Consider the following 27,984-nt stretch of genomic DNA (forward strand, 5'->3'; position numbering starts at 1 on the left):
TTGCCCGTCTCAGAAGTGTTCCTACTGGCTTTAGCACTAGAGCTATGCAGTAGCCAAGACAGGATATAACTTTGTTATTGAATTTTTTTTTTTAACTTTTCATTATCAAAAGTTTCAAGCATATGAAAAAGAAGAGGTGAAAACCCACCACTCAGGTTATCAATTGATGGCTAATCTTGTTTCATCTACATCCTTACACTGGATTATCTGAAGCACATCTCATATATGTCATTTTATGTGTAAATATTTCAGTATACACTCTAAAAGAGAACCTGAAAAAATAACCACAATGGCATTATCAAATCTAAAAATCACAGTAATTCCTTAATACTGCTGGAATCTTACACCGGTGGGCAAAGGAGCCTCCTGGTGCTATCTTTTCCTTTGCCCTCCATCTCCAACAGGAACAGTGCGCCGAGTGCAAATCAATGCAAAAGGCAAAGGATCAAGGCAAGGCAAGATCCCACCTATGCCAGGGTCATTACTGCTTTCTGAGCAGCTTTAGCAATTTAAAAATATTTCTTGAAATAGCTTAATAGATACAATTTTAAAAACCTAACAAACAGTCCTTATGTTTTTATCAGATCTTTTGGCCCTTACCAAAGGGCCAAGGACAGCCTATTAGAGAATCAAAGTGCTGCAAGGACAGCCTATTAGAGAATCAAGAAGTGCCGAAGGTGAACAAGATTCCTTGCCTGAGAAGCTGGTAACTGGACTGCCCTGGGGTCCTTGGTCTCCACTAAGATACAGGGGTAACTTCACGGTAACATGAATGTTTTTAGACTTCTTTCTGGTAGTACTGTATTAATAGCAATTTTTTTTTTTTCCCCGAGATGGAGTCTCACTCTGTCGCCAGGCTGGAGTACAGTGGTGCAATCTCAGCTCACCGCAACCTCCAACTCCCTGGTTCAAGCGATTCGCCTGCCTCAGCCTCCTGAGTAGCTGGGATTACAGGCATGCGCCACCACACCCGGCTAATTTTTGTATTTTTTTAAGTAGAGACCAGGTTTCACCGTGTTGGCAAGGGTGGTCTTGGTCTCCTGACCTCGTGATCTGCCTGCCTCAGCCTCCCAAACTGCTGGGATTACAGGCGTGAACCACCATGCCCGGCCTAACAGCAATATGAAATACTGATGGGGAATACATTTGATTAAGTATAACGTACATATAGAAGGTGTGCAAAACTCTAAGAGTTTGTTTTATAATAATAGTTATCATTGGCCGGACGCGGTGGCTCATGCCTGTAATTCTAGAACTTTGGGAGGACGAGGTGGTTGGATCATGAGGTCAGGAGTTCGAGACCAGCCTGTCCAAAACATGGTGAAACCCTGTCTCTACTAAAAATACAAAAATTAACTGGGCATGGTGGCGCGAGCTTGTAATCTCAGTTACTCAGGAGGCTGAGGCAGAAGAATTGCTTGAACCTGGGAGGCAGAGGTTGCAGGAAGCCGAGGTCGCACCACTGTACTCCAGCCTGGGTGACAGAGCAAGACTCTGTCTCAAATAGTAATAATAATAATAATAATAATAATAATAATAATAAAAAATAATAGTTATCATTCACCCGACTCTACCCTTACCCAAGGATTAAGTTAAACAGTGAAAATGAGGTGGAAACAGCATAACAGTTACTAGGATAGCCAGTCACATAAATGTGGAATTACCTTTATGGATGAGCAGGATAAGTAGGGCATCCCTGTGCAGGAGTGGCCTGCAGCGAGGAGTTAGAGCCCAAGTAGGAAGAGGAGCTTGTCTAGGCAGAGGGTGGCTGGGGTTTGGGGTGGCTATCAAAGCTGGCGATGGGCAGTGGGAGGTGAGGCAGTTGTCCTTGTTGGGAAGCCCGAGTGATCTTCCTATCCACAGGCTCTCGGGGCAACATGCTCTGTGTTGGCTGCAAACACTGACTCACTGATAGGGGGTCTGTTGACACAGAATCTTATACAAACTGTGGAATCCCAATATCTATAATGGTCTGTTGCAGGAATACTGGGTAGTATTTAGAGATGCTCACCATTCACATATAGGTCACAAGGCTCAAATACATAATTGTCTTAGTAGTGATCATTAGCTTTCTTTTGTTGTTGTTGAGACGGAGTCTCGTTCTGTCATCCAGGTTGGAGTGCAGTGGCACGATCTCAGTTCACTGCAACAGCAACAACTCTGCCTCAGCCTCCCGAGTAGCTGGGATGACAGGTGCGTGCCACCATGCCCGGGATCATTAGTCTTTTATAAGAAGGAAAGAAGTGATTTCTCAATCTAAGTATCTGAAAAGATTCAGAGGGCCTGGCTTAGAGAAGCAAGGGTATCAAGGATACGTTGAGGTATCAAGCAGGACTTTGATCTCTAATCAACTTCATTCAAATGAGCATTTGTCCTCAACAGTCTTTCAGTACCAGAACCTTCAAATCTTGTCCTAACACTCTGCAAGAAACATGAGATTTTCTCCTCTGTCATTATACCTGCAACCTCCCGTTGGGATTTGCAAAATAATTGGGATGAACATTGTGGCAATCCTTCCTGAAGTTGCATTGCAGGTGGAAGTTGGTGACCATGCTTCTAACAGGTCTCTGAGCTCACTGACACTGTCAAGCACAAAGTGATCTCCAGAATGGTCAAGGCCATCGCAGGGCAAGGACCCAGGAATGTTGGATACTCTTCAAACTACTCACCATGGAACAGACACTAAAAGACTCAACCATACTCTTTTTCTCGAAGGCTAGAGAGGCAATATAGTTGGCCAAGCCCAAGTGTCCTGTAACAGAGTAGGTACTCCACAACAAATGCTTGTAGGTAAAGGTGGGAGTTAGTATTACCATGACAACTCCTCCAACCCTGGGCTTCCAAGAAAGAAACAGTGATCTATCCCATTTCTCTTAAATTACAGTCCACACACTTTAACTTCAAACACCTACTGACAAGAACACAGGGCCTGTCTCAGTTAAGTGATGTCATCAGTTCTCATTAACTTCTTCATACTCTCTTGAAAAGCATAAAGAAAATTACCTCTGGCACAGAAGAGACTTTTAAACCAACCTTTTCACAATATGTCTCAAATTGAACATTCGTAATTAAGTGTATAATTACGAAAAAGAAAGGGTATGCTAGATATGTTGACATAGGATCTCTAAATGTAGCTGAAGGGGTTACTATTATCTTCAAAGGCAAAACATCTTTCTTAGGCTTACGAGACAAACTATGTAGTGGAGTAGACAGGAAAGCAAATCACTGAGAGATTATCTCCCTCTAAGGCTTCTTTCTCTTTATTTTCTTTTTTCTTTTCTTTTTTTCTTTCTTTCTCTTCCTTTTCTTTTCTTTCTCTCCTTTCTCTTTCTCTTTTCTCTCCTTCCTTCCTTTTTTCTTTTTCTCTTTCCTTCTTTCCTTTTCTTTCTCTCTCCTTCCTTCCTTCCTTCCTTCCTTCCTTCCTTCCTTCCTTCCTTCCTTCCTTCCTCCCTCCCTCCCTCCCTCTCTTCCTCCCTCCCTCTCTTCTCTCCCTCCTCTCTCTCTCTCTCTTTCTCTCTCTCTCTTTCTTTTCTGACACAGAGTCTCAATCTCTTGTCCAGGCTGGAGTGCAGTGGCACAATCTTGGCTTGGCTCACTGCAGCTATGACCTCCTGGGCTTAAGCAATCCTCCCACCTCAGCCTCCTGCATAGCTGGGACTACAGATATATGCCACCACACCCAGCTAATTTTTGCATTTTCTTGTAGAGATGGGGTTTTGCCATGTTGCCCAGGCTGGTCTCAGATTCCTGAGCTCAAGTGATCTGCCCACCCCAGTCTCCCAAAGTGCTGGGATTACAGGCATGAGCCCTTAGAGGCGTGGCCCTCCTCTAGGGTTTCTATCACTGAAATTCCCCTCAGAGCATCACCTAGCTTCTTTCAACTTCTCCATCTTTCAAGTGTCCTCATGATTTCAGCCTCTCAGCCTCTCCTATCTCCTAGCCTATCATTCATTTGTCTTAATGTCTAGCCTAGTGTGAGTAGTCTTTCAATATTATGCTTATTACTTACCTATGATTCCTTGTCCACTTAACAGTCCCCCAGCACTCCCTCCCATAAAAAAATGTTATATTGCTCCATGTACTAAAGTTCATGCTCTTCTCTATCCCTACTGCCTAAGATCATTCTTGTTCAACTTTGTAGCCATTTATGTGCCTTGCACTGTTTAGTCAGATTCTATCACTATTTACTGTTCACCTACTATATACCAGGTATTTTCCTATGCTACCTCATGAAAAGCAGTATCATGTAGGATGTCTTGCTAGTCAAAGTGTGGTTACCTGGAAGTTTGTTAAAATTGTATACTGAGTCCACCACAGACCAACCAAATAAAAATCTGTGAGATACTCAGGTGTGCAACATTTTGAACAGTACTTGTATACTGCACATTAGAATGTCCTGAGGTTTTAAATTCATGTATTTTGAAGTTCTGTCACTGAGTGATGTGTTAGTCTGTTTTCTGTTGCTATAACAGAATACTTACTGGGTAATTCTTACAAACAATAGAAACTTATTTGGCTTACAACTCTGGAGCCTGGAAGTCCAAGAGCATGGCACTGGCACCTTGCAGGGGCCTTCATGTCATCCCATGGTGGAAGGAGTGAGAGCAAGAGAGCAAGGGGGACTGAACTTGCTTTTATGACAAGACCACTCACGATAACTAACTCACTCCTGCGGAAATGACATTAATCTATTCATGAGGCTCGTACCCTCATGACCCAGTCACCTCTTATTAGGCCTTACCTCCAACACTGTTGAATGTGGGATTAAGTTTCCAACACATCAACTTTGGGAGACACATTCAAACCATAGCAGGTGCATTTATTTCTAGGACTGTTATGTCTTTTGATGAAGTTACACTTTCATCATTACAAAGCATCCCCTTTCATCTCTGGTATTATTCCTTGTTATAAAGTCTCTTTGCCTTATATTAAGTATGGCCACTCCTGCTTCTCTAATGCTTAGTGTTTGCATGACATATTTTCCCCATCCTTTTCACTTTTATCCTATCTAACATGTAAAGTGGATTTCTTATAGACCACATATAGTGGTGCCTTGCTTCATGATCCAGTCTGACAATCCTAGTCTTTTCATTGATGTGTTTAGACCATTTATATTTAATGAAATTATTAATGACTGGGTCTGAATTTACCATATTGCTATTTGTTATTTTCCCACCTGTTCTTTGTTCTGGGGTCCTGGCACAGAGTAGATACTCCACAACAAAAGCCTGTAGATGAAGGTGGGACTTAGCGTTACCATGGCAACTCCTCCAACCCCAGGTTTCCACATTATCCTGATATCCTACCTTCTTTTGGATTTTTTTTTTTTAAAGTGATTTCTCTAGGGTTTACAAATAGAGATCTTTATTTTATTGTGAGACAAGTTCTCACTCTGTTGCCCATGCTGAAGTGCAATCATAGCTCACTGAAGCTGTGAACTTCTGGGCCTGAGTGGTCCTCCTGCCTCAGTCTCCTGAGTAGTTAGGACTACAGGTACATGCCACCACATCTGGCTAATTTTTAAACTTTTATTTTGTAGTGACAGGGTCTTGCTATGTTGCTGAAGTGCAGTCTAGAATTCCTGGTATCAAGTGGTCCTCCTGCCTTGGCCTCCCAAAGTGCTGAGATTATTGGCATTAGCCACCACGCTTGGCCCTCAAATATACATCTTTAACTTTTCAGTCTACCTTCAACATTAAAAAACATTTCAACCATGTATTCCATTTCTCCCATTGTCCTTTACACTATTGTTGTCATACTTTTTACTTTGAGATACTGTCTCACTCTGCTATCCAGGCTGGAGTACGGTGACATGATCACAGCTCACTGCAGCCTCCAACTCCTGGGCTCAAAGTGATTCTGCTGCCTCGGCCTCCCAAACTGCTGGGATTACAGATGTGAGCCACCACACCTGGCCTAAAATCCATTTTTAAACTTTGCTATGGTAAGTCTATAGTAGCCTTAATTTAAGGGACCATTGGTCTTATTACAAAAGTGTAACACTTTTGGAGGCTTCAGTGAATCCCTTGGTGACACAGGACTCTAGCGGTCAGATTATGTTTCCTCACCCTGTATGAGCTCTGAGAATTGTTCTGACTCCCCATTCTATGCCCAGCCTCCTTTCCTCCAAGATAGTAACTCATTTTACCCATTTAATGAGTTAAGAACATTTAACACAAACCCTTTCAACTTTCCATGTCACTTTTTCTTCTGAGCTTAATCATTCCATCACTATCCTGTTTAGTAATACATTGCACCATTATGTTTCTTCAGGAACAGAGGTAGAAAGTTAACCCAAGGTAACCACTTAGGGGCCATGCTTCTCATAAGCAATCTGGTCTAGTAATACACTGCACCATTATGTAATACACTGACTCGCGGTCAACTTGGGTTAACATTGGAGCTCCGTTCCTGAGGAAACACAATGGTGCAGTGTATTACTAGATAAGACTGTTATGAGAAACATAGCCCCTACAAGGTATATTATACCTAGACTGGGAGAAACAATGAATACCTGATGGGAAGACAGGGCCTTGTGTTTCTCTGAATACAATGACTCTTGTAAATGGGGCATGTTCCTTGCAGGGACCTAGAAACTATGTCCATTAAGCTATTACAAGAGTTAGTGGCTCCTGTTGTACATGAAGCTTCTAAGTTGAAGTAGCTCTTGCACTTACAAGTCTTATCTCCTTCTTCTGAGCTACTGTGTGTTTCTGTGTGTTTGGGGGATAATACTTGGATGGCTCTGCGAACTGCCATGAGGACTTCTCCCATGGAAGAGAAACCCTTGATGATGCTGGGCGGGCAAGCTGTTTTCTGTGTTTTCTTTTGATGCTGGGCTGGCAAGCTGTTTTCTTTTGATTAAATTGGTGCCAAGTGTGACCTCTTCAGGTCTTGTGAATCCAAATATTTGATTGGATCTAAAAAGGTCCCTTTGACAAGAATTAGAGGTCCATTATTTAGCATAGCTATTCATATTATCAGGCTCCCCTTCAAGGTCTTTGAGGTTAAAACCTTGTCTTTTTCATCTAGCAAAATTTTGGTATTGCTTTGTGATCTGGGTGAATCACTTAGGCAATCTAAATCCTTTTTTTTTTTTTTTTTACCATTAATATATAATTATTTCCTATCTCAAAGGGTTGTTGTGATGATAAAGATGTAGAAATATTTCCTAGGCAGTAAAATGCTAGGTGTAAGTGTCAATACTAGCATCATTATGCTAACATATAAATTAATATTTCTTCTAATAGTATCCCTAGGTTGGGTGCAGTGGTTTATGCCTGGAATCCCAACACTTTGGGAGGCCAAGGCGGGTGGATCACTTGAGTCCAGGATCTCAAGACCAGCCTGGGCAACGTAAGGAGACTCCAACTCTACAAAAAATAATTTAAATAATTAGCTGGCCATGGTGGTGTGCACCTGTAATCCCAGCTACACAGGAGGCTGAGAGGCTAAGGTGGATCACCTAAGCCTGGGAGATTGAGGCTGCAGTGAGGCGTGATCGCACCACTGCACTACAGCCTGGGTGACAGAGCGAGACTGTCTCAAAAAATAAAAAATAAATAGTAATAAAATGAACATGAACATAAAGGTATCCCTACAAATATAGTAACATTTATTAATCAATTTATGTATTAATCTTGATTTTCATTCCAACCTTCAAATGATTAGTTAAAACAATTTGATAAAGGAAGACCATCCTGATGTAAAGTTGACATCATACTAAGAAAACTACCCTGTCCTCTCCCCCAACCCAGCCTGGTCTGCTTTTAGGACAGTACAAAATTATTTGCTCATCCCTTAAGTCATTCTCTTGCTGAAAGTAAAACAGTTCACTACTACTTCTATCCCAACAATGGGAGGTAAGACATATAACCTGTTTGAGCACTTAGTGAGTTGCTGGAAATATTTTAAGGCAGAGAACTGGAAGGGAAAATGAGATCATTGAACTCTCCTTTTTATACTCCTGGGACCTCTTAAATCAAGCACTAAAGGACAGAAATGGCCATTATCAAGAAATATTTTAGAAATTCTCAGGTATATAAATTTAGCTTATAAATTTGGATTAGAGAATCGGGAATTTTGTAATCTGTCTGGTAGGTTTCACCTTTATGTAGCAGTATAAAATATCACCTAATAAGCAGAAATCAAACCTGTTTTACTTGTGGTTGGGGAAAGGCCAATCAACACTCTAAATCTAACACAAGGATAGTGGCTGTACCTAGGCCAAACCATAGAAACTTTCATTGCACATTTCACCTTCACAAAAAGGCTACTTTAGGCTCTTTCTCTGTATATTATGGGACATAGACAAATGTATATTTCTCCGTATTTATTTCAGTTCTATTATTCCTTAAGCTTTTAATGATTCCAAACACTGCTCCCCTTCTTTTAGTTCTCATCACCCAACCTCTAGGACCCAGATACTTTCTCACATTCTCATTTTCCTCTAAGCCCAACACCAGAAATGGTACTACATCTGAGAATCAAGGGATCTCATTCCCTTCAGATCTGCTCCAGCGAATTAAAAAAAATAAAAATAAATGAAGCCAAAGATCCTCTATTTGTTAAAAAAATCAAACTATTTTAGCACAACGGGCCAAACGAGAAACAGGACAATCAGATTACTTTTGGAGCTATTTCTTTTTCTGTGAGATTATTTTATTTGTTTTGAGACAGAGTCTCTTTCTGTCACTGAGGCTGGAGGGCAGTGGTATGATCTCGGCTCACTCACTGCAACCTCTGCCTCTCTGGTTCACGGGATTCTCCTGCTCAGCCTCCTAAGTAGCTGGGACAGTAGAAGCGTGTGCCATCATGCCCGGCTAATTTTCGTATTTTTAGTGGAGACAGGGTTTCACCATGCTGGTCCGGCTCGTCTCAAACTCCTGACCTCAAGTGATCTGCCCACCTCAACCTCCCAAAGTGCTGGGATTACAGGCGTGAGCCAATATGCCCAGCCTATTTTAGCTTTAAAATTTGGTTGGTTTCACAGTGAAACATTAACTACAACTATACTTAATTTTGTCAGGTACCCTAAAGTTGTAATAATCTCTTGGTACAGTGGTAACATTTCATTAACCAGGTTATTCTATAGAAAAATCGAGCACACGAGTATGTTCTAGGTAAAATTTTGTCTTGCATAAAACAACAAAATAGTTAAGGCCCTAATGTGCAAGTAGAGGCAGGAACACGGGGATATTAGACCAATCATGAGCCTTCCAAAAAACTTTCAATCTTATGCTGTGTCAAGATATCACTGGCTGTTGGTAAAGTGACAATGGCAGAATCAGAGAGTGCTCATGTACTTGCTGATTGAAAGTACACGATTGACATGACTGAAGTACACTCCAGCCTGGGTACGGAGTGAGACTGTCTCAAAAACAACAACAACAACAACAAAAGAGACAAGACTATCTTATACTTTTTTGTGGTTTTTCCCTTGCCCTTACAGCTTCCCGACAGTAGTGGGTAACTAGTATCCAACTAAAGGCTCTGAAAGGGCACAAAGACCTCCTAGAAAGAGTACTTGATTTGATTAACACTAAGAAGTTCATCTGTCTGCTGCTGCTGCAGACAAGCTGTATCACCAGAAAGTCATTTATAATGTTTGCATCAATAGTAGGTACAAACCTTGGAGCTATAATTAAGATTCATTTAATTATGCTGGAAAAGTGAGGTAAAAGTGTATTAGCTTCACATAAATCACAGCAAAATGTGTTGCACACTACTTAAACTTTCTTCAAATTCTTTGTGTAGCAGCTATTGGTTTTTAAACTTACAATGAAAAAATGCTTTGCAAGAAAATTCAATGTTCAAAGACAAAAAAAAAAAAGCACTCAGGGAGAAAATATAACTAAAGGACATTTATTTATTTTTACCAAGACTTTATCTTGAGGACATGGCTAAACTGCATTTCCACCCCCCACCCCATCTTGAAGAAGGGTTAGTACATGAATGTTATAAAGTAGGTATGAACAGTTGAAGGACTGGAACCAACATTAACTGACGAAGAACAACTTTCATCTAAATCATCATAAAAATGTTTAAGTAAAAAAAAAAAAAGAAAAGAAAAGAAAAAAAGAGGGGGTAATGGGGGTTTCCGATTGAACAAGATCCTCACCTTTCATCCAATACAGTCAATCTTGGCTAGAGTATAACAAAGTGGAAACAGGATTACTATGATACAAAACTTCCACTACAGCACGCTGTACACACCTGTGTTCCAAGCCCACCCCAACCCCCCCAATGCTTCCAACACAATTATTTCCCAGCCTGTTGGGCCTGCCGACGAAGGAGCACGTAGATCTTCTCTTTAATCCAGTCTTTGTTATAAGGCTGGTATGTCTGGGTATCAGCTCGGTAACTGAGGAGAGAAAAAGAATAAGCAAAGTCACAGTGGTCAATCACTGTCAGGTGTTTAAATCCCCAAATTATAACTGCCCAATGATGGCACAGATGTGCACATTTCCAAAAACGAACTTAATGAAAAGTTGAAAGAGCTACTTCCACAGCCGTTGAATTTTAAGTGACATGAACTTTGTATCACCTAGTACAATCTTACAGTGGAAAAAGAAAATATGACTTAGAACTTTTAAGCTAAATGCCCAATATGTCACATACCTATTTCTTCACAGAGTATGACCAGAAACCATGTGTTCTGTCTCCTACATAGTTTCTATTTTTACGGTTCCTTTAGTGATTAAAAAACAACAAGAAAAAAATTGGCCAGGCGCAGTGGCTCATGCCTGTAATCCCAGCACTTTGGGAGGCCGAGGCAGCTGGATCACTTGAGGTCAGGAGTTCAAGATCAGCCTGGCCAACATGGTAAAACCTTGTCTCTACTAAAGTACAAAAATTAGCTGGGCATGGTGGCACGCATCTGTAGTCCTGGCTACGCGGGAGGCTGAGGCAAGAGAATTGCTTCAACCGGTGGAGGCTGCAGTGAGCCGAGATCGTGCCATGGCACTCCCACGAATGAGATTCCATCTCAAAAAAACAAAAACAAAAACAAAAACAAACAAAAAAACAAAAAACACTAGAACAAACTTTAGATTCGCAAAGTTTATTCTGAGTTAACTAAAAAAACCTTTAAAAAACATGTACTGGCAACAAAGATTTCTTGCTGATTTCCCTCCCCCTGTAAAGTATTAAGGAAATCTTAAACCTGTATTTTAGGATTTGCTTTTTAAAATAAATAATGCCAGAGGCCTATGGAGAAGAATTATCAGAAGACATAGTAAGTTCCAAAATATCTCTAACCAGAAGGGTAAGGAGTACACAGACTAGCATTAGCAGTAAAACTCCAATGAGACTGTGAGTAGTACCTAGTAAGATGTCACAGAGTACTGGGTGTTGCTTTAAATTCTTACCTGAATTAACTCATTCTTACAACCCTGTGAGTAGCTACCCGCCCACCTCCTTTTTTTTGAGACAGAGTCTCACTCTGTCACTCAGTCTGAAGTGCAGTGGTGCCATCTTGGCTCACTGCAACCTCTGCCACCTGGGTTTTCATGATTCTCCTGCCTCAGCCTCCTGAGTAGGTAAGACTATAGGCGTGTGCCACCACGTCCGGCTAATTTTTTGTATTTTTAGTAGAGACGAGGTTTCACTATGTTGGCCAGGCTGGTCTTGAACTCCTGACCTCAAGTGATCCAGCCGCCTCGGCCTCCCAAAGTGCTGGGATTACAGACGTGAGCCACTGCACCTGGGCCCCTTTTTCATAAATGAGAAACCAAGGCTTTAAAAGCGAAGCAACTTATTCGCTAGGTAATGCTGGACTGGAGGCAGATTTTAAATACTCCTGACTCCAGAGTCCTCACTGTTAATCACTAAGTTAGAAACCTAAACTACAATTTTTGACAAAGGAAATAAATTCCAAAGTAGGAATGCTTTATACAATTAACATCATATTCTTCCTCTGAACAGTATTGTCACAATCTGGTTTATTAAAAATGTACAAGATTCCCATTTTTAAAAATGCTTAGCCAAATTAAAAAATTATAAAATGTAATTTTTTCTGAAAACTCTGTCCATGCTTCCTAATTAAATAAGCTCTAAGCTAGTCTACTGCAAAATGTGGCAGAAGAGACTATAACGTTTATATTAACACTGGAAAAGAACTTAAAAAGGAATAAAATTTCTCACAATTATCATATCTGGGTGGGACAGGCTTTGTTTATACCATTCCCCCCCAACAAAAATCACTCTGGTTTGTGAACATTTAGGAATCCATCAACTTGCATGCAATTTTCCAACTCATCAAATAGTAGGCTGGATGCCAGCAGCTCATGCCTGTAATCCCAGCACTTTGGGAGGCCAAAGCCGGCGGGTCACTGCGTCAAGAGGTCAAGATCATCCTGGCCAACATTGTGAAACCCCATCTCTACTAAAAAAAATACAAAAATTAGCTGGGCATGGTGGCGTGCACCTGTAGTCCCAGTTATTCGGGAGGCCGAAGCAGGACAATCGCTTGAACCCGGGAGGCGGGGGTTGCAGTGAGCCGACATGGCACCACTGCACTCCAGCCTGGGCGACAGTGCGAGACTCTATCTCCAAAAAAAAAAAAAAAAAAAAAAAAAAGTAATAATGCCTTCTTTATGGAAAGCTGTGTGGTTGATGGCTGTTAACCGGTACTGGAAAATGAGACAATTAAATGTTAAATACTTTAATAAAATGCCTAGTCATTGGCACAGATGAATCTTTTAACCTATTGTTATGGTCAATGAATGTAAGTTTATATAAGAACAGAGGCTGTGGGTCTGGGCAGTGAAATCAGCAGCGTCTTCAGTGATACCAACTTCTCTTATTGATCAGGAATACCTCTCATCATTACAATAACTGACGGTGAAAATGTACTTTGTCTCTAAGCAAACAAGAAAATCCTGCATCATCAAAAGGATATTATGTTCATCTTACAAAAGGCTTCTTTAAAAAACGTACAGATCAGAAAACTGAAAAACTTTTACTCTGACTTTAAGTACGCGAAATACAAATTTTCCATGCCTACATTTTATTATTAATACATGGTCAGTTTGCTCTGGGTTTAGCCATGTTACAAAGTAGATTCTTATTTATTCCATTTCCATACAAACTGTTTAAAAAAAATTACTTAAAAAAAGTCCTATGTCACTGCCATGTCAATTTAATAGAAGCAATGAGCACACAACCATCTACAAACCAAAAATGGACCCAGTCTCTGGTCTGAGGAGTAACGGCCCAAATCTTAGTCCTTGATGAAACAGAGGAGAGGACGTGCTGTTACAAGATGTGCTGTGGCAGTGGGTGACCTCTTTGGAAACAATACCTGATTTCTCCTGAACATTCAAATAACAAAAAGGACATAACCAAAGTCACCTGGGAAAAATAGTTTTAAGTCTTAAATTTGATTCTGAAAGTTTTTCAGAGGCCAAAAAGTTTTCAACATTAGAAACAAACATAAATAGTTACAGGTTTTCAAGCTATGATAATTTATGGTTTTTAACAGTCTCTCTGAAACTATTAAAAGTCATAAATTATCATTAACCTCTCTTCTATATTTCTGGAACAACTGTAGGTGGGAAGAATTATCTAGGTAATAAAGCTTCCCCCCATTTTGCTTTAATATAGCAAATACTGTATTAAAAATCAGTTTAGTATGCTAGATATGGTTTCTAGTTTACATTTTAAAGTCCATACAGCCAGGCACAGCTGCTCATGCCTGTAATCTCACCCCTTGGGGAGGCTGAGGGAGCAGGATCACTTGAGCCCAGGAGTTTGAGACCAGCCTGGGTAACATAGCAAGACCCTGTCTCTAAATTTTTCTTTTTATAAAGTCTAGTACAAAGTTAGAAAAGTTATGTTCTGTCATTAATGACATACTTTTATGTTATTAACATGTTACTTATAACTGTTTTATTCTGTTCAATTTTCATAAAAAACCTGAACACCTTTTAAATCTCACTTGAAATTTATAATTTATCTCACTTGTAGAAATTAAAATTCATATCATTCTACTCCTGGTAAATTTAAAAAACATTCTTGTAATTAAAAATAAAACTCTATCCTGACTTCTTCCATCTAGTTGAAAAGGGAGTTGCGGCATGTCTAATAAAGCTGTGCTCAGCAAGCACTTGATCCTCACAAGGAGTCTTGTGAACTAGATTTGTCTCAATTTCACAAATGAGCAAACTGAAGTTTAGCAATACCAAGTGGCCTTGTCAAAGGGAGCTAGCAAATGGTGGAGACAGGATTCAAACCCAGCTATGTCTAATTCTCCACTCCAGCTAGCTCTTAACCACAGCCTCCCAAGACGAGTAAAACATGAACCTTCGTTTCAAGTTGATTTCCCACTTACTGGGAGTAAGTACGACATCCCAAAAGCATCAGGATTAGATTGTGAATGTTTCAGTAAGGTTCTTTTATAAAATCATAAAGACAACCATTAATTTTTAATCAATGCAGAATACAGCTCTGTAATATAAATAAGGGAAATAGAAAATTATCAGTAATTTTAGAAAGCTATACCTCAAACAACATCATGAATGACGTGCATTTATATAATCAATATTTACTCAGCCCTAATTATGTACCAGAGATGCAGCAGTGAACAAAAACAAAGCAACTTGTTCTTAAATTCTATCAATTAAAATACACATTATTGGTAATTTCATATCCAGTGGATGATTCTGTCAACACCTAGGCCTTCCAATTCCATGAACTCTTTTCCTCTAATGATCTCATCTCCTACCCTCTGTTGGCCAGATCCCTAGACCTTGTCATTACTAACAACTTCAATTTCCTAATTTCAAGCATGTCATTCTCTGACCACCACTTCCTAACACTCTAATGTGAGCAATCCTTGATCCAGTGGGACCTACAATTAACTTATCTACCTGTTTCCAGCACCTCCTCCTACACACCCAATTAAAGCTCATGGTCATTCAGTCCTTGCTGTTATATGCCCTCAACCTTTAGCAACATCTTTACTCTCTACCTACTCCTCACCTGTAACCATCCAGGTGAAAGAGACTAGGATAAAAATCCCATGATCACAATGACTGATTTCACTTTAAATCATTATCAGATAGGTACGTTGGAGGACACTTAATACATCCCTGAATTAACTGCAGTTCCCTACTTCTTTCACCTTCCTAGCTTATTTCTTACTTTTCCACAAACCTGTAACACCTGTTTCAAATGGTGTCCTTGCTCCCTATCTTTCTGAGATAACTGAAGCATACAGAATTCCCCCCCGCTCCCAAATTTGCCTGTCCTCCCTTTTTCATGAATGAACTGTCCAAGAACCAATCTGAGCTATCACTTTCTCCTTCTCTAGTAGATCATCCCATCAGCCTACAAACTTACCATTACTTTTCCCACCTTAAAAAAAGCAATTTCCTTCTCCAGCTACAACCCCATTTTTCTGTTCTTTCAAGCCAAATTCTTCAAAAAAAAAAAAAAAGAAAAAAAAAAAAAAAAAAAAAAAAGGCAAGCCTGTAATAGCCACCGATAAATCCTCTCTTTTCATTCCCTTCCATACACTGAAATCTGTAAGCATTTTTACTCCTGGCACTCTACCACAACTGTTTTGGAAGTCATCAAAGACTTCCACAGTGTGAAATCCAGAGGTCAATTAAATTATCAGTCCTTACATATCTGACCTATCGATGATAATGGTACACTTCTGCACTGGCGTCCAGGATATCATTGCTCCCTACCCCTCCAATCTCCTAAGACTCTCTCCTCCTTCACTCATTCCTCTGCAGCCTCAAAGGCTTCCTTAATGACTTCAAACATGCCAGGCACTCGTACTTCAGGACTTCTACACAAGCTGTCCACCATCCCCTCTGTCTGGTATGTTTTTCTTATAGATGTCTGCATGGCTTAAAGTACCACGCAACATTCATTTGAATGTTCTGAGTGACCAAAGTGAAATGGCTACAACTGGAACACAATGAAGTAGTACACAAAACAAAACTCAAACATTCCAAGGAAATGCATGTTTTGGAACTTTTGGGGAGACAGCATGGTGCAGCCACATTCCAGGACTGGCTCCAGTGGTGATCCAGGAAGTGCCTATGAGTAAGACTTGTATATTTCTCATCACTGCTCTTTCAACTTCTAGCACAGCACTTGGCATGTAATAAGTATTCAAGTATCTGATGATTGAGTATTGTATCATAAGGTGCCAGTTAAATGAGCTGTATTTACCCTCAATTTCTGTTCACTAATGTAAAAAAGATTAGGTAAGTCTATAGTAATACTTTATCCTACTTGTTAGCAGTTGTCAGAAGCAGATTATCAATACAAACTATAACAAATATGTTAAAAAATCTCATTATTACATACCAAAAAATATATATTTACACAGGGTAGGATTGAAATTAAATTCAATTTCAGCCCTACACATATTTAAATTTTTGAAATGTCATGAAAAAAAGATAATCTTAGTTTTAATCCAAAACCAATGGCTTTAGGACAAAGACTGTAAAGGAAAAAAAATATTAGGTATAAGGAACAAAGAACAGGGACATGGAACGTCTTAATTAGGATCCTTACTAGATACTAACTATATCAATTAGCAAAGTTCTTTTTTTCTGTGCCTTTGGCTTTATGTTGCCAATCTCTTATTTCTGTAAGAGAAATATTAATTACTATACACTATGCAAATGCAAAGATCAGTGTCAGGCACATAGTTAGCTCCCAATACCATAAATCACCTCAAAGAGACAGAAAAACAATAGAAAATACAAGATAACAGACATGTTGGCTAATACTTACACCAGGCAGCTGAGGTCTGCCAGATCATCGATGAAATCAAACAACTGACTGATGTCATATGTGATAGAGGGACTGTTGGGATTCATTCTTTTCAGATGTTCTTCATACATTTTACAAACACCTAAGAAAGGATAGGAAAAAAAGCAAAATCTTAAAATCGTATACACTTCTAGATATGAGCAGTGCTATACGTTGGTATCATATTTACTTTAATAAAGTTGGGCTAGGGAAAAGATGATCGATTGATGGCTTTTGATTATTGCCACTAGCAAATACTTTTTTATTTTATAAATTCACCAGGTCAGGTGCAGCGGCCCTGCAGTTTAAGACCAGCCTGCCTGGCCAACACAGGGAGACCTCATCTCTACAAAAATTAAAAAATTAGCCAGGCGTGATGGCATGTGCCTGTGGTCCCAGCTACTTGGAAAGCTGAGGTGGGAGAATCACTTGGCTGCAGTGAGCCATGATTGCATCACTGCACTCCAGTCTGGGCAGCCGAGAAATTCACCACAATGTTGGTGTAACTATTTTGTGTCTTAATAATAAAATGATTACTTCAAACCATTGGAGCTAAGGGACTTTCAAGACTTGCCATCTGATGGCTCAAACAAGTATCACTGTGGGTCTTAACAGGTTTTTCAGTAATTCTTCCTAAAGCCACAGAGCAAAAAAATAAAAAATCAAAAAAAATAAAAAATAAAAAATAAAAATTAAAAATTGGCAACAAGGAAAGAGATTATCCTAACGTGTATTTAAGATCCTGGACTACGGATTCACACAGACTTGAGTTCCAGCTCTGCCCTTGTCAAACCGAGGACAAACAACTCCATTCCCTGAACCACATCTTTCAAACAGAGTTAAGAGTGCCTCTTCATAGAATTGTGAGTTTATTTGAAATAATACATATACAGCATTAGCACATGAACAAGGATGTAAGTACTGAAATATAATAAAAAAGATAAGCAAAATCATTAATAGCAAGCCCACATCACTAATTATAATTAGCTACCGAGTACATTATCTATTTAGTTTTTAATCAATGATACTCTCCTTTCTTTTCTTTTTTTTTTTTTTGAGACAGAGTTTTGCTCTTGTTGCCCGGGCTGGAGTGCAATGATGCGATCTTGGCTCACTGCAACCTCTGCCTCCTGGGTTCAAGCGATTCTCCTGCCTCAGTCCCTCAAGTAGCTGGGATTACAGGCACCTGCCACCACACCCAGCTAATTTTTTGTATTTTTAGTAGAGATGCAGTTTCACCATGTTGGCCAGGCTGGTCTTGAACTCCTGACCTCAGGTGATCAGCCCGCCTCAGCCTCCCAAGGGGTTGGGATTACAGGCGTGAGCCATCGCGCCTGGCCTGATACTCTCCTTTCTTATTCCCACAAAAGGAGAATATACCTTTTCAGTCTACTCCCACTGTCAACTATTTTAAGACTATTATGATGAATGGATAAGTGACATAAATGCTAGTTATCTAGAAAAAACATGTCCTATACTGTATACATAAGCCTTTTATTAGCTCCAAATTAACTTTATAAATTTCCTAGTAAAAATACTATTCAACCACAGAACTACCAAACAACTATCTTAGGGTTGTTGATTGCTACTGGCATACTACATTGTGATCACAGAATATCACCCATGAGTTACTGAATGGAAAGAAAACAAAAACTAGGAAAATAAATTCATATATCTTAAAAAGGCATTGACCCACAGTTACCATACTTTTTTTTTTTTTTTTGAGATGGAGTTTTCACTCTTGTTACCCAGGCCAGAGTGCAATGGAGCAATCTTGGCTCACTGCAACCTCCACCTCCTAGGTTCAAGCGATTCTCTTGCCTCAGCCTCAGCCTCCAGAATAGCTGGGATTACAGGTATACGCCACCAAGCCTGCCTAATTTTTGTATTTTTAGTAGAGATAGGGTTTCACCATGTTGGCCAGGCTGGTCTCAAACTCCTGAGCTCAGGTGATCCAACCAGGTTGGCCTCCCAAAGTGCTGGGATTACAGGCATGAGCCACCATGCCCAGCCTCCATTATACTTAATGGTTAAAGACGGAATGCTTTTCTGCTAAGATTAGGAAGAATACCAGAGTATTTACTGTTGCTACTTATATTCAACATTGTACTAGAAGTTCTAGCCAGGGCAATTAGGCAAGAAAAAGAGATTACAGGCCTTCAGATTGGAAAGGAAGAAATACAGCTATCATTATTTGCAGATGACATTATCTTGTAGATAGAAAACCCTAAGGAAACAATAAAAATCTATTAGAACTAATAAACGAGTACAGCAAGGTTGCAGGATATACGATCAATATATGAAAATAAATTCTATTTCTATGGCTTAACAACAAATCTGAAAATAAAATTAAGAAAACTCCATTTATAACAGCATAAAAAAGAATAAAACTCTTAGAAATAAACCTAACAAAAGAAGTACAAAAAGTGTACACTCTACACTATAAAATGTCATGGAAAGACTTTTTTTTTCCCTTGAGACAATGTTTTATTCTGTTGCCCAGGCTGGAGTGCAGTGGCCCAATTACAGCTCACTGCAGCCCTGACCTCTCAAGTTCAAGTGATCCTCCCAAGGATCTGGGACTACAGGTACGCACCACCATGCCAAGCTAATTTTTGTACTTTTTGGAGAGCAGGGGCTTCATCATGTTGCCCAGGCTAGTCTCAAACTCCTGGGCTCAAGCAATCCGCTCACCTTGTCCTCCCAAAGTCTTGGGATGACAGGTATGAGCCACCATGCCATGCTTAATAAACGGAAAGACATTCCACGTTAATGAGTTGGAAGACCTGATGGCAATACTCACCCAAATGATCTACAGATTCAATGCAATTTCTGTAAAAATCCAAGCTGCTTTTGCAGAAGGCAACAATCTAATCCTAAATTTGACACAGAAATGCAGGAGACCCAAGACAGCCAAAATAATCTTGAAAAAGAACAACACTGGAGGATTCAAACTTCCCGATTTCAAAACTTACTATGAAACTACTGCAATCAGGACAATATGGTATTGGCATAAGGATAGGTATCTAGATCAATGGAACAGAAATGAGAACCCAGAAACAAACCCTCACATTTATGGTCAACCGCTTTTTGACTAGCATGCCAAAACAATTCAACAAAGAACAGTCTTTTCAACAAATGACACTCAGACAAATGGATAGTCACATGTGAAAGAATGAACTTGGACACATCCCTACAACAGACCAGAGACTTAAAAGTAGGAGCCCAAACTATAAGACCCATAGAAAAAAATAAAGGCATTAATATTTGTGACCTTGGATAAAGCAATGGTTTATTAGATATGACACCAAAAGCACAACAAAAAGAAAAATGTGTAAGTTAAAGTTTATAAAAATAAAGAACTTTTGGCTCCAAAAGACACTATTAGGAAAGTGAGAAGACACCACAAACTGGGAGAAAACCTTTATAAAACATCTATCTGATAAAGGACTAGTGTCCAAAAATATACAAAGAACTCCTAAAACTCAACCATAATCAATGAAAAATGGGCAGAAGATGTGGATACCTCAATAAAGATGTAGACAGCAAATAAGCATATGAAAAGATGACATTATATGTCATTAGGGAATTGCAAATTGAAACAATAAGATACCTTAGAATGGCTAAAATCCAACACTGACAACACCAAATGCTGGTAAGGATGTGGAACAGAAACTCATTCACTACTAGTGGGAATGCAAAATGGTACTGCCATGTCTGAAGACAGTTCGGCAGTTTCTTACAAAGCTAAACATACTTGTACCACGTAATCTAGCAATCACTCTCCTACGTATTTACCCAAATGAGCTGAAAACTTAGGTCTACGCAAAAACCTACACATAAATGTTTATAGCAGCTTTATTCGTAATTGCCAAAAAATAGAAGCAAACAAGATGTTCTTCAATAAGTGAATGGATAACCAAACTGTGGTACATTCATTCAAGGGAATATTATTCAGTAATAAAAAGAAATGAGCTATACAGCCACACACACAAAAAGTAAGAACCATAAAAGCATATTGCTAGGTCATCCACGCGTGGGGGCTCAAGCCTGTGATCCCCAGACGTTGGGAGGCCAAGGTGGATGGATCACTTGAGGTCAGGAGTTTGAGACCAGCCTGGCCAAAGAGTAAAACCTGTCTCTACTAAAAATACAAAAACACGTAGCCAGGCGTGGTGGCTCAGGCCTGTAATCCCAGCTACTTGGGTGGCTGAGGCAGGAGAATCACTTGAACCAGGGAGGCAGAGGTTGCAGTGAGCTGAGATTGCATCACAGCAGCCCAGCATGGGTGACAGAGTTTTAAAAAAAAAAAAAAAAAAAAAAAGGCATATTGCTAGGTCAAAGCAGCCAATCTGAAAAGGCTTCATACTCCACTAACTCCAACATGACATTCCAGAAAAGGCAAAACTACAGAGATGGTAAAAAGATCAGGGGTTTGGGGGTGGTGGCAAGGAAGGAGGTATAGGTAAGGCAATGGGGATTTTTGGGAGTGAAACTACTCTGCATGATACAGTAAAGGTAGATACATGTAATTATACATGTCAAAACCCACAGAAGGTTCAACACATACAGTAAACCCTAACATAAACTGTGAACTTTAGTTAATAATCATCTATCAATATTAATTCATCAATCGCAACAAGTGTAATCAGACTACCAGAAAATGCACTAATAGGGGAAACTAAGAAGGGGAGGAAAGAAGGCGTATGCTGGAGCTCTGTACTTTCCAAACAATTTTCCCATAAACCTAAAACTGCTCTAAAAACATGGTCTTAAATAGTCTTCAACTGCTCTTAAAAAATAGTGAGAGGGGAGGAGAAAAAAGATTTGATCTACAGAAGTTTTTTTCTACAAAAAAAAAAAAAAAAAAAAGAATAATAAAATTACCATTTGGCAACCACAACATGTGAGAACTTATTTAATAATCATTTTAACTTTTTTTTTGTTTTAGCTTTTTAAATGGGAAATAAATCACCATTTTTAATTTTTAGAATAAGAAAAAGAGCTACTAAGTCATGAAAAGACATGGAGAAAACTTAAATGCACATTGCTAAGTCAAAAAAGCCAGTAAGAAAAAGCCACACACGATAATGGTTCCAACTATATGACATTCTGGAAAAGGCAAAACTATGGAGACAGTGAGAAGAACAATGGTTCCCAGAGGTTGAGGGTGGGGTAGGAAGAGATGAATAGGTAGAGCACAAGTAATGTTTAGGGCAGGGCAGTGAAACCATTCTGTGTGATGCTGTAATGGCGGACAAATGACACTGCGCATTTGGGAAAATCCACAGAAATGTAGGACATAAAGAATGAAACCTAGTATAAACTACGAACTTTACTTAATGATAATGTATCAGTAATGAATACTGGTTCATCACTGTTACAAATGTACCACACCAAAGAGATTCGTTAAAAATAGGGGAAATAGTGTGGGGGTGAAGAAAGAGAGTAATATGGGAAAACTGTAGTTTCTGTTCAATTTTTCTACAACCCTGAAACTGCCCTGAGAAATAAAGTATATTAATTTTTTTTAAGTTAGACTTTATTAAAATCAGCAAAAGTTAATAAAGAGTATTGCAGAATCAAAGACCAAACATGATAATACAGGTTAGGAAACAATTTGCTAAGAGAGTTTGCATACAAAATCTACATCAATAGCAAGCAGAAATGTCAGCAGAGAAATGGATCTGAAAAGAGATGAAGAAAAAATGCCATGTTCTTCTTTAAGAATTAGAGTAGATGGCCAGGAGTGGTGGCTCACGCCTGTAATCCTAACACTTTGAGGGGCTGAGGTGGGTGGATCACTTGAGGTCAGGAGTTCGGAACCAGCCTGGTCAACATGGTGAAACCCTGTCTTTACTAAAAATACAAAAATTAGCTGGGTGTGGTGGCACACACCTGTAGTCCCAGCTACTCAGGAGGCTGAGGAAAGAGAATCATTTGAACCTAGGAGGCAGAAGTTGCAGTGAGCTGAGACTGCACCACTGCACTCCAGCCTGGGTGACAGAGTGAGACTCTGTCTCAAAAAACAAAAAGAAACAAAGATAAATGCACTCGTATGTTTACTGCAGTACTATACACAACGGCAAAGTCATGGAATCACCTAAGTGTCCATCAATGGATGACTAGATAAAGGAAATGTGGTGTATGAGTATGCATACATATACATACCATGGATTACTACTCAGCTATTAAAAAAATAAAACCATGTCTTTGTAGCAACATGGATGGAATTGGAGGTCATTATCTCAAGTGAAGTAACTCAGAAAGTCAAACATTTAATGTTCTCACTTATTAGTGGAGGCTAAATAATGTGTGCACATGGACAGAGTGGAATAACTGACACTGGAGACTACAAAAGGTGGGAGAAAGGTGAGGGATGAAAAATCACTACTGCGTACAATGTACACCAGGTGATGGTTACACTAAAAGCCCAGACTTGGTTGGGCGCGGTGGCTCACACTTGTAATCCCAGAACTTTGGGTGGCTGAGGCAGGAGAACTGCTTGAGGCTAGAAGTCTGAGACCAACATGTACAACACAGTGACCCCATCTCTATAAAAAAAAGAAACAAAAAATTAGCCAGGTGTGGCAGCAAGTGCCTGTAGTCCCAGCTATTTGGGAGGCTGAGGCAGGAGGACTGCTTGAGCCCAAGAAACTGAGGCTGCAATAGGCCATGATCACCACTGCACCCCAGCCTGGGTGACAGAGCAAGACCCCGTCTCTTAAGGAAAAAAAAAAGGGCCAGACTTTACTACTTTGCAATATATCTATATAAGACTGCACTTGTATCCCTTAAATCTATTAAAACAACCTGTTAAAAACAGACAACGCAAGTCTATAGTGCTTGAGTTTAACCAGAATATATAAGGGATACCTGTAAAATATTTCTATACTATAACAAAATAACATGTGACAAATAATAACAGAATATTTATAAAACAAGCAGCTCTGGAAAGTCATTCACTATAGACATTAGTTTAAAAAAACAAAACAAAACAAACACCTAATACTTGCAGCAAGGAGGATAGTATATACATAATTAATGTTTAAAATGTTCAACAGGCCAAGACTGGTGGATCACTTGAGGTCAGGAGTTCGAGACCAGCCAGGCCAACATGGTGAAACCCCGTCTCTACTAAACACATAAAAAATTAGCTGGCTGTGGTGGCCCATGCCTGTAGTCCCAGCAGCTAGGGAGGCCTTGGCACAAGAATCGCTTGAACCTGGGGGGTGGAGGTTGCATGAGCCGAGATTGCATTACTGCACTCCAGTCTGGATGACAGAGCAAGACTGTCTCAAATGAGACAAACAAATAAATAGGATAAACAAACAAATAAATAAATAACAAATAAATAGGATGTTCAATAATTATGGTCCATCCTAAATATCCGTTTTCCCGCCTAAAATTAGCAATTCAAGAAGTGTGGAGGTTTGGAAGTGATAAAGGCAGGGCCTGGGGTGGATGGACTATTTAAAAAAAAAAAAAGAAATTTGGAAGGGGAAAACCCAGTTCCTAAATGAGACATTTTTCTACCCCTTGATAAAAAGGCAGGGCCTGGGGTGGATGGACTATTTAAAAAAAAAAAAAAGAAATTTGGTGGGGGAAAACCCAGTTCCTAAATGAGACATTTTTCTAACCCTTGATTAGTGTTAAACTTACCTTCCATGCATTCATTCACAGATTCGTAGTCAGCATAAGTTCTCCCTTCTGGCCTCTTAGTAGGCTGTACCAGCAAAATGGTGTGAGACTGCAGGGGGGAAACATGATTTCAATATAAGTTTCTATTTGAGAAATTCATAGTATGATAAAAAAAAAAATCCCCATTTGTAATGCAATAATGATTGCTAGTTATTAAAATGTAATTAAGAGAGGCCAGGCATGGCACCCCATGCCTGTAATCCTCATCCTCTGGGAGGCTGAGGGGTGGAAAATCACTTGAGGCCAGAAGCCTGAGACCAGCCTGGGCAACATAGCAAGACCCTGTCTCTAAAAAAATAAAATAAAATTTCCTGGGTGCATGCCTGTTGTTCCAGCACTTTGGAAGTCTAAGGCAGGAGGATTCCTTGAGCCCAGGAGGCTGAGACTGCAGTGCACCATGATCACACCATTGCATCGAAGAGTGAGACCCTATCTCTTAAAAAAAAAAAAAAAAAAAGTAATTAGAATACTTTTTCCACAAAAATATTTACATCTTAGTCCAAGTGTAGGATCTAGCTGGATTCACAACTCTGCTGTAAGGTCTCCCTAAGTCTCCCAGCCCTACTGTATTTACTGCCTACCAGTTATCAGTATAAGCTACCTTGTCTTCCTTTTTCTTCTGTATCTTTTCTTCCCAACTAAATTATAAACCTGCTTAGGTTTTCTGTCTCCAGTGGTCATTTTCCATCTTTAATGCTCTTAAGTCATTAATAAAAACTCAGATGGGCTGACGAAAGGAAACAAAAGGGGAAATAGTGTAATAATCACAAGCATGGTTTCAATTTAAGTTTTTTTGCCAACCTTAGCATAAGAGCAAAGTCACATTTTATCCAGGGGTTAGACTTAACGTTACAGCAGTAGATAAATTAGCGATATAAACCATCATAAGAATTACCCTTAAAAATCCATTCAACTATTCACCTAGTAGATGACTTGCCTTACTGGGCTTTCTCATACCAAAACCAGGTATTAGAATCACACAGAATGTTAGGTTATCACACTACGAGAAATGTGAAATGTGCCCGAAAAATAGCAGACAGACTTGTCTTCCACTTCATGCTCACTGGGGAACACGTTTTTGTTAGTGTTCAGTCACTAACAAGTCAATCTCAGTGTTTCTCAACCTGGGCTCTATTACATTTTGAGCTGGCTGATTCTTTGTGACAAATGTCCCTTAGGGAGCAAAAAATCTCATCCAGCTGAGAATTCACTGGTCTGTTGAAAATATGACCCACCCAATTTTTTGCTACCCGTGTAAGGTTGATTAATTAAATGCAAGTATGATGCAACTCCACTGTAAACCCAGTCCCAAATCAAACTATTCACTTTTTTCCTTCTCTTCTGCTGTACTAGTATTTTTCAGCCAAAAACCAGAAAACAAAAATTTCCTAACAACAGGAACCCTAAACTGTTTTGGAATGAACATAATGTTTTTTTTTTTGAGACAGAGTTCTTGTTGCCCAGGCTGGAGTGCAATGGCGCGATCTCAGCTCACCACAACCTCTGCTTTCCAGGTTCAAGAGAATCTTCTGCTTCAGCCTCCCAATACCTGGGATTACAGGCATATGCCACCACGCTCGCTAATTTTGTCTTTTTAGTAGAGACAGGGTTTCTCCATGTTGGTCAGGCTGGTCTCGAACTCCTGACCTCAGGTGATCTGCCCGCCTCGGCCTCCCAAAGTGCTGGGATTACAGGCGTGAGCCACTGTGCCCGGCCAAAATGATCAGAATTTTTAACCATCAAATTGGAACAGAAATAGCTGAATAAACAATGGAAAAATAGTACATTTAACATGACACGCAAAACAAAGGGTTATACTCTTCTCTCCCCATCAATAATTAAATCACTTTGACTAAAAGTTTGAGAGGGTGTGAGATAAAAACGGAACTTGGTGACAAGAGACGAAGGATTAACTCTCACCTATAACCTGAACAGTCAAAGCCTTTGTTAAATCGATTTAAAAGCCACAGAAAGCATTAGATTATTTGTTACACAAAAGTCTTTGTAAGCTAGCTACTCAAAAAGTTTCAATGAGTCATTTGTCAAGAAAAAATAATTTTGTAGAAACCACGTGCATTCTTGCAACAGAGCTTGCCCCTATACACTAGCTATCTCAACTGCTACTATAATTGTATTCCAATTCTAATGCAAATTAAAGGACTAATTTGAAAGCATAACAATGGAATAAACTATACAGCATGTTGCTTTTTATATCTAGTCTTAAAATGAACACTGGGCAAAGTTTACTATTTTCAATACTTACTGCCCCAAAACAGGGATTAAAAACCACTAAGAACACAACATGATACATTTTTTAAAATGTGGTCATTTTTAAATGGCATTGCTTTCCTGCTCAAATTCTTCACAGATTATACCACCTCTCAAGCCAGTTTTGGTCACTTTCTTCGAATTGGAGCTTACTGATCATCCTGGTTGGATTCTAATAGAGCTGGTCTCTGAGCTGAGCCTACTTTTCAATCTCCAGCCCCAAGAGGATATAAATACAGGTAAGAACAGGATCGAGGGCTGAGGGACGCGCCACATGAACTACCTAGAGGTCTCAGAAATAGGAAAAAAAAAAAAAAAAAAAAAAAGGCAGAGCACAGGAAAACGAAAGCTGAGAAAACACTACAAAGTAAATACGACCTCTCCTGGCCCACATGCTGGGTATAGTAAGCTGGATCTGTCAGCTTCGAGAAAAGGTTACACAACCCTGGCCCATTGTTCCTACAGCAGGTTAGAGCATTTGGAGGGAAAAAGCACCATCCCCGGCCGGGCCCGGTGGCTCACGCCTGTAATCCCAGCACTTTGGGAGGCCGAGGCGGGTAGATTGCTTGAGGTCAGGAGTTCGAGACTAGCCTGGCCAACACGATGAAACCCCATCTCTACTAAAATACAAAAATTAGCCGGGCGAGGTGGTGGGCGCCTGTAATCCCAGCTTGGGAAGCTGTGGCAGGAGAATTGCTTGAACCCAGGAAGCGGAGGTTGCAGTGAGCCGAGATCACACCACTGCACTCCAGCCTGGGCGATACAGTGAGACTCTCAAAAAACAAACCAAAAAAACCACCATCCCTATGCCTCCCTCTACCGAGTAACAATCGGGAGAGAGCTCATCCTCAGGTCCAAGGCACGCCTGACTCGAGCGAGCAGGCAGGCGCGCAACCGCAGGGCGGACTGGCGCTCCGGGGCCTAGAATCAGGCCTGGCGTCTCTGCGGCGGGAAGAAGGATCCATCCACCAACTGGAGTGGCGGGGAGATCACGCCGCGCTGCATGGGGCTCGTGGGGAGAGGAAAATGTATAGGGCTGGGGTCGCTCTGGAGGCCGGGGACTCGGACTCGGGTAGCCGCGGAGGCCTTTCTCACCATCGCGCCAAACTCTCTTCGCTGCAGCTGCTGCCGACACCGCCGCCGTTACACGAGCTTAGCCACAACGCCGCTAACAGCCAATCCCCGCGAGAGGAGCCGCCGGAAGTCGTCGAAAATTCAACGCAAAAGAGCCTTTTGGAT

General features: G+C 40.1%; 1 protein-coding gene across 1 annotated transcript; it reads right to left on the reverse strand.

The window, feature by feature from the left end:
- Positions 1-9,848: 9,848 nt before the first annotated feature.
- ERH (ERH mRNA splicing and mitosis factor) lies at positions 9,849-27,969 on the reverse strand. The gene is made up of 4 exons (XM_007987114.3): positions 27,841-27,969; positions 24,439-24,526; positions 16,759-16,879; positions 9,849-10,363 (listed from the first exon to the last, which is right to left on the reverse strand). Exons 1-4 carry the CDS (start codon positions 27,841-27,843, stop codon positions 10,261-10,263), a joined length of 315 nt encoding a protein of 104 aa, XP_007985305.1. The 5' UTR covers positions 27,844-27,969; the 3' UTR covers positions 9,849-10,260.
- Between the last annotated feature and the right edge of the window lie 15 nt (positions 27,970-27,984).

This window comes from Chlorocebus sabaeus, chromosome 24 (assembly GCF_047675955.1).
Source record: "Chlorocebus sabaeus isolate Y175 chromosome 24, mChlSab1.0.hap1, whole genome shotgun sequence".
Classification (NCBI taxonomy): domain Eukaryota; kingdom Metazoa; phylum Chordata; class Mammalia; order Primates; family Cercopithecidae; genus Chlorocebus; species Chlorocebus sabaeus.

What these genes read in the sequence shown, in the direction of transcription:
- ERH (XM_007987114.3), bottom strand. An exon ending in TGTGAATGAATGCATGGAAG is followed by an intron (nt 16,880 to 24,438) that starts GTAAGTTTAACA and finishes ATCCTTTCTTAG; the next exon opens with GTGTTTGTAAAATGTATGAA. An exon ending in GCAGACCTCAGCTGCCTGGT is followed by an intron (nt 10,364 to 16,758) that starts GTAAGTATTAGC and finishes TTCTCTCCTCAG; the next exon opens with TTACCGAGCTGATACCCAGA.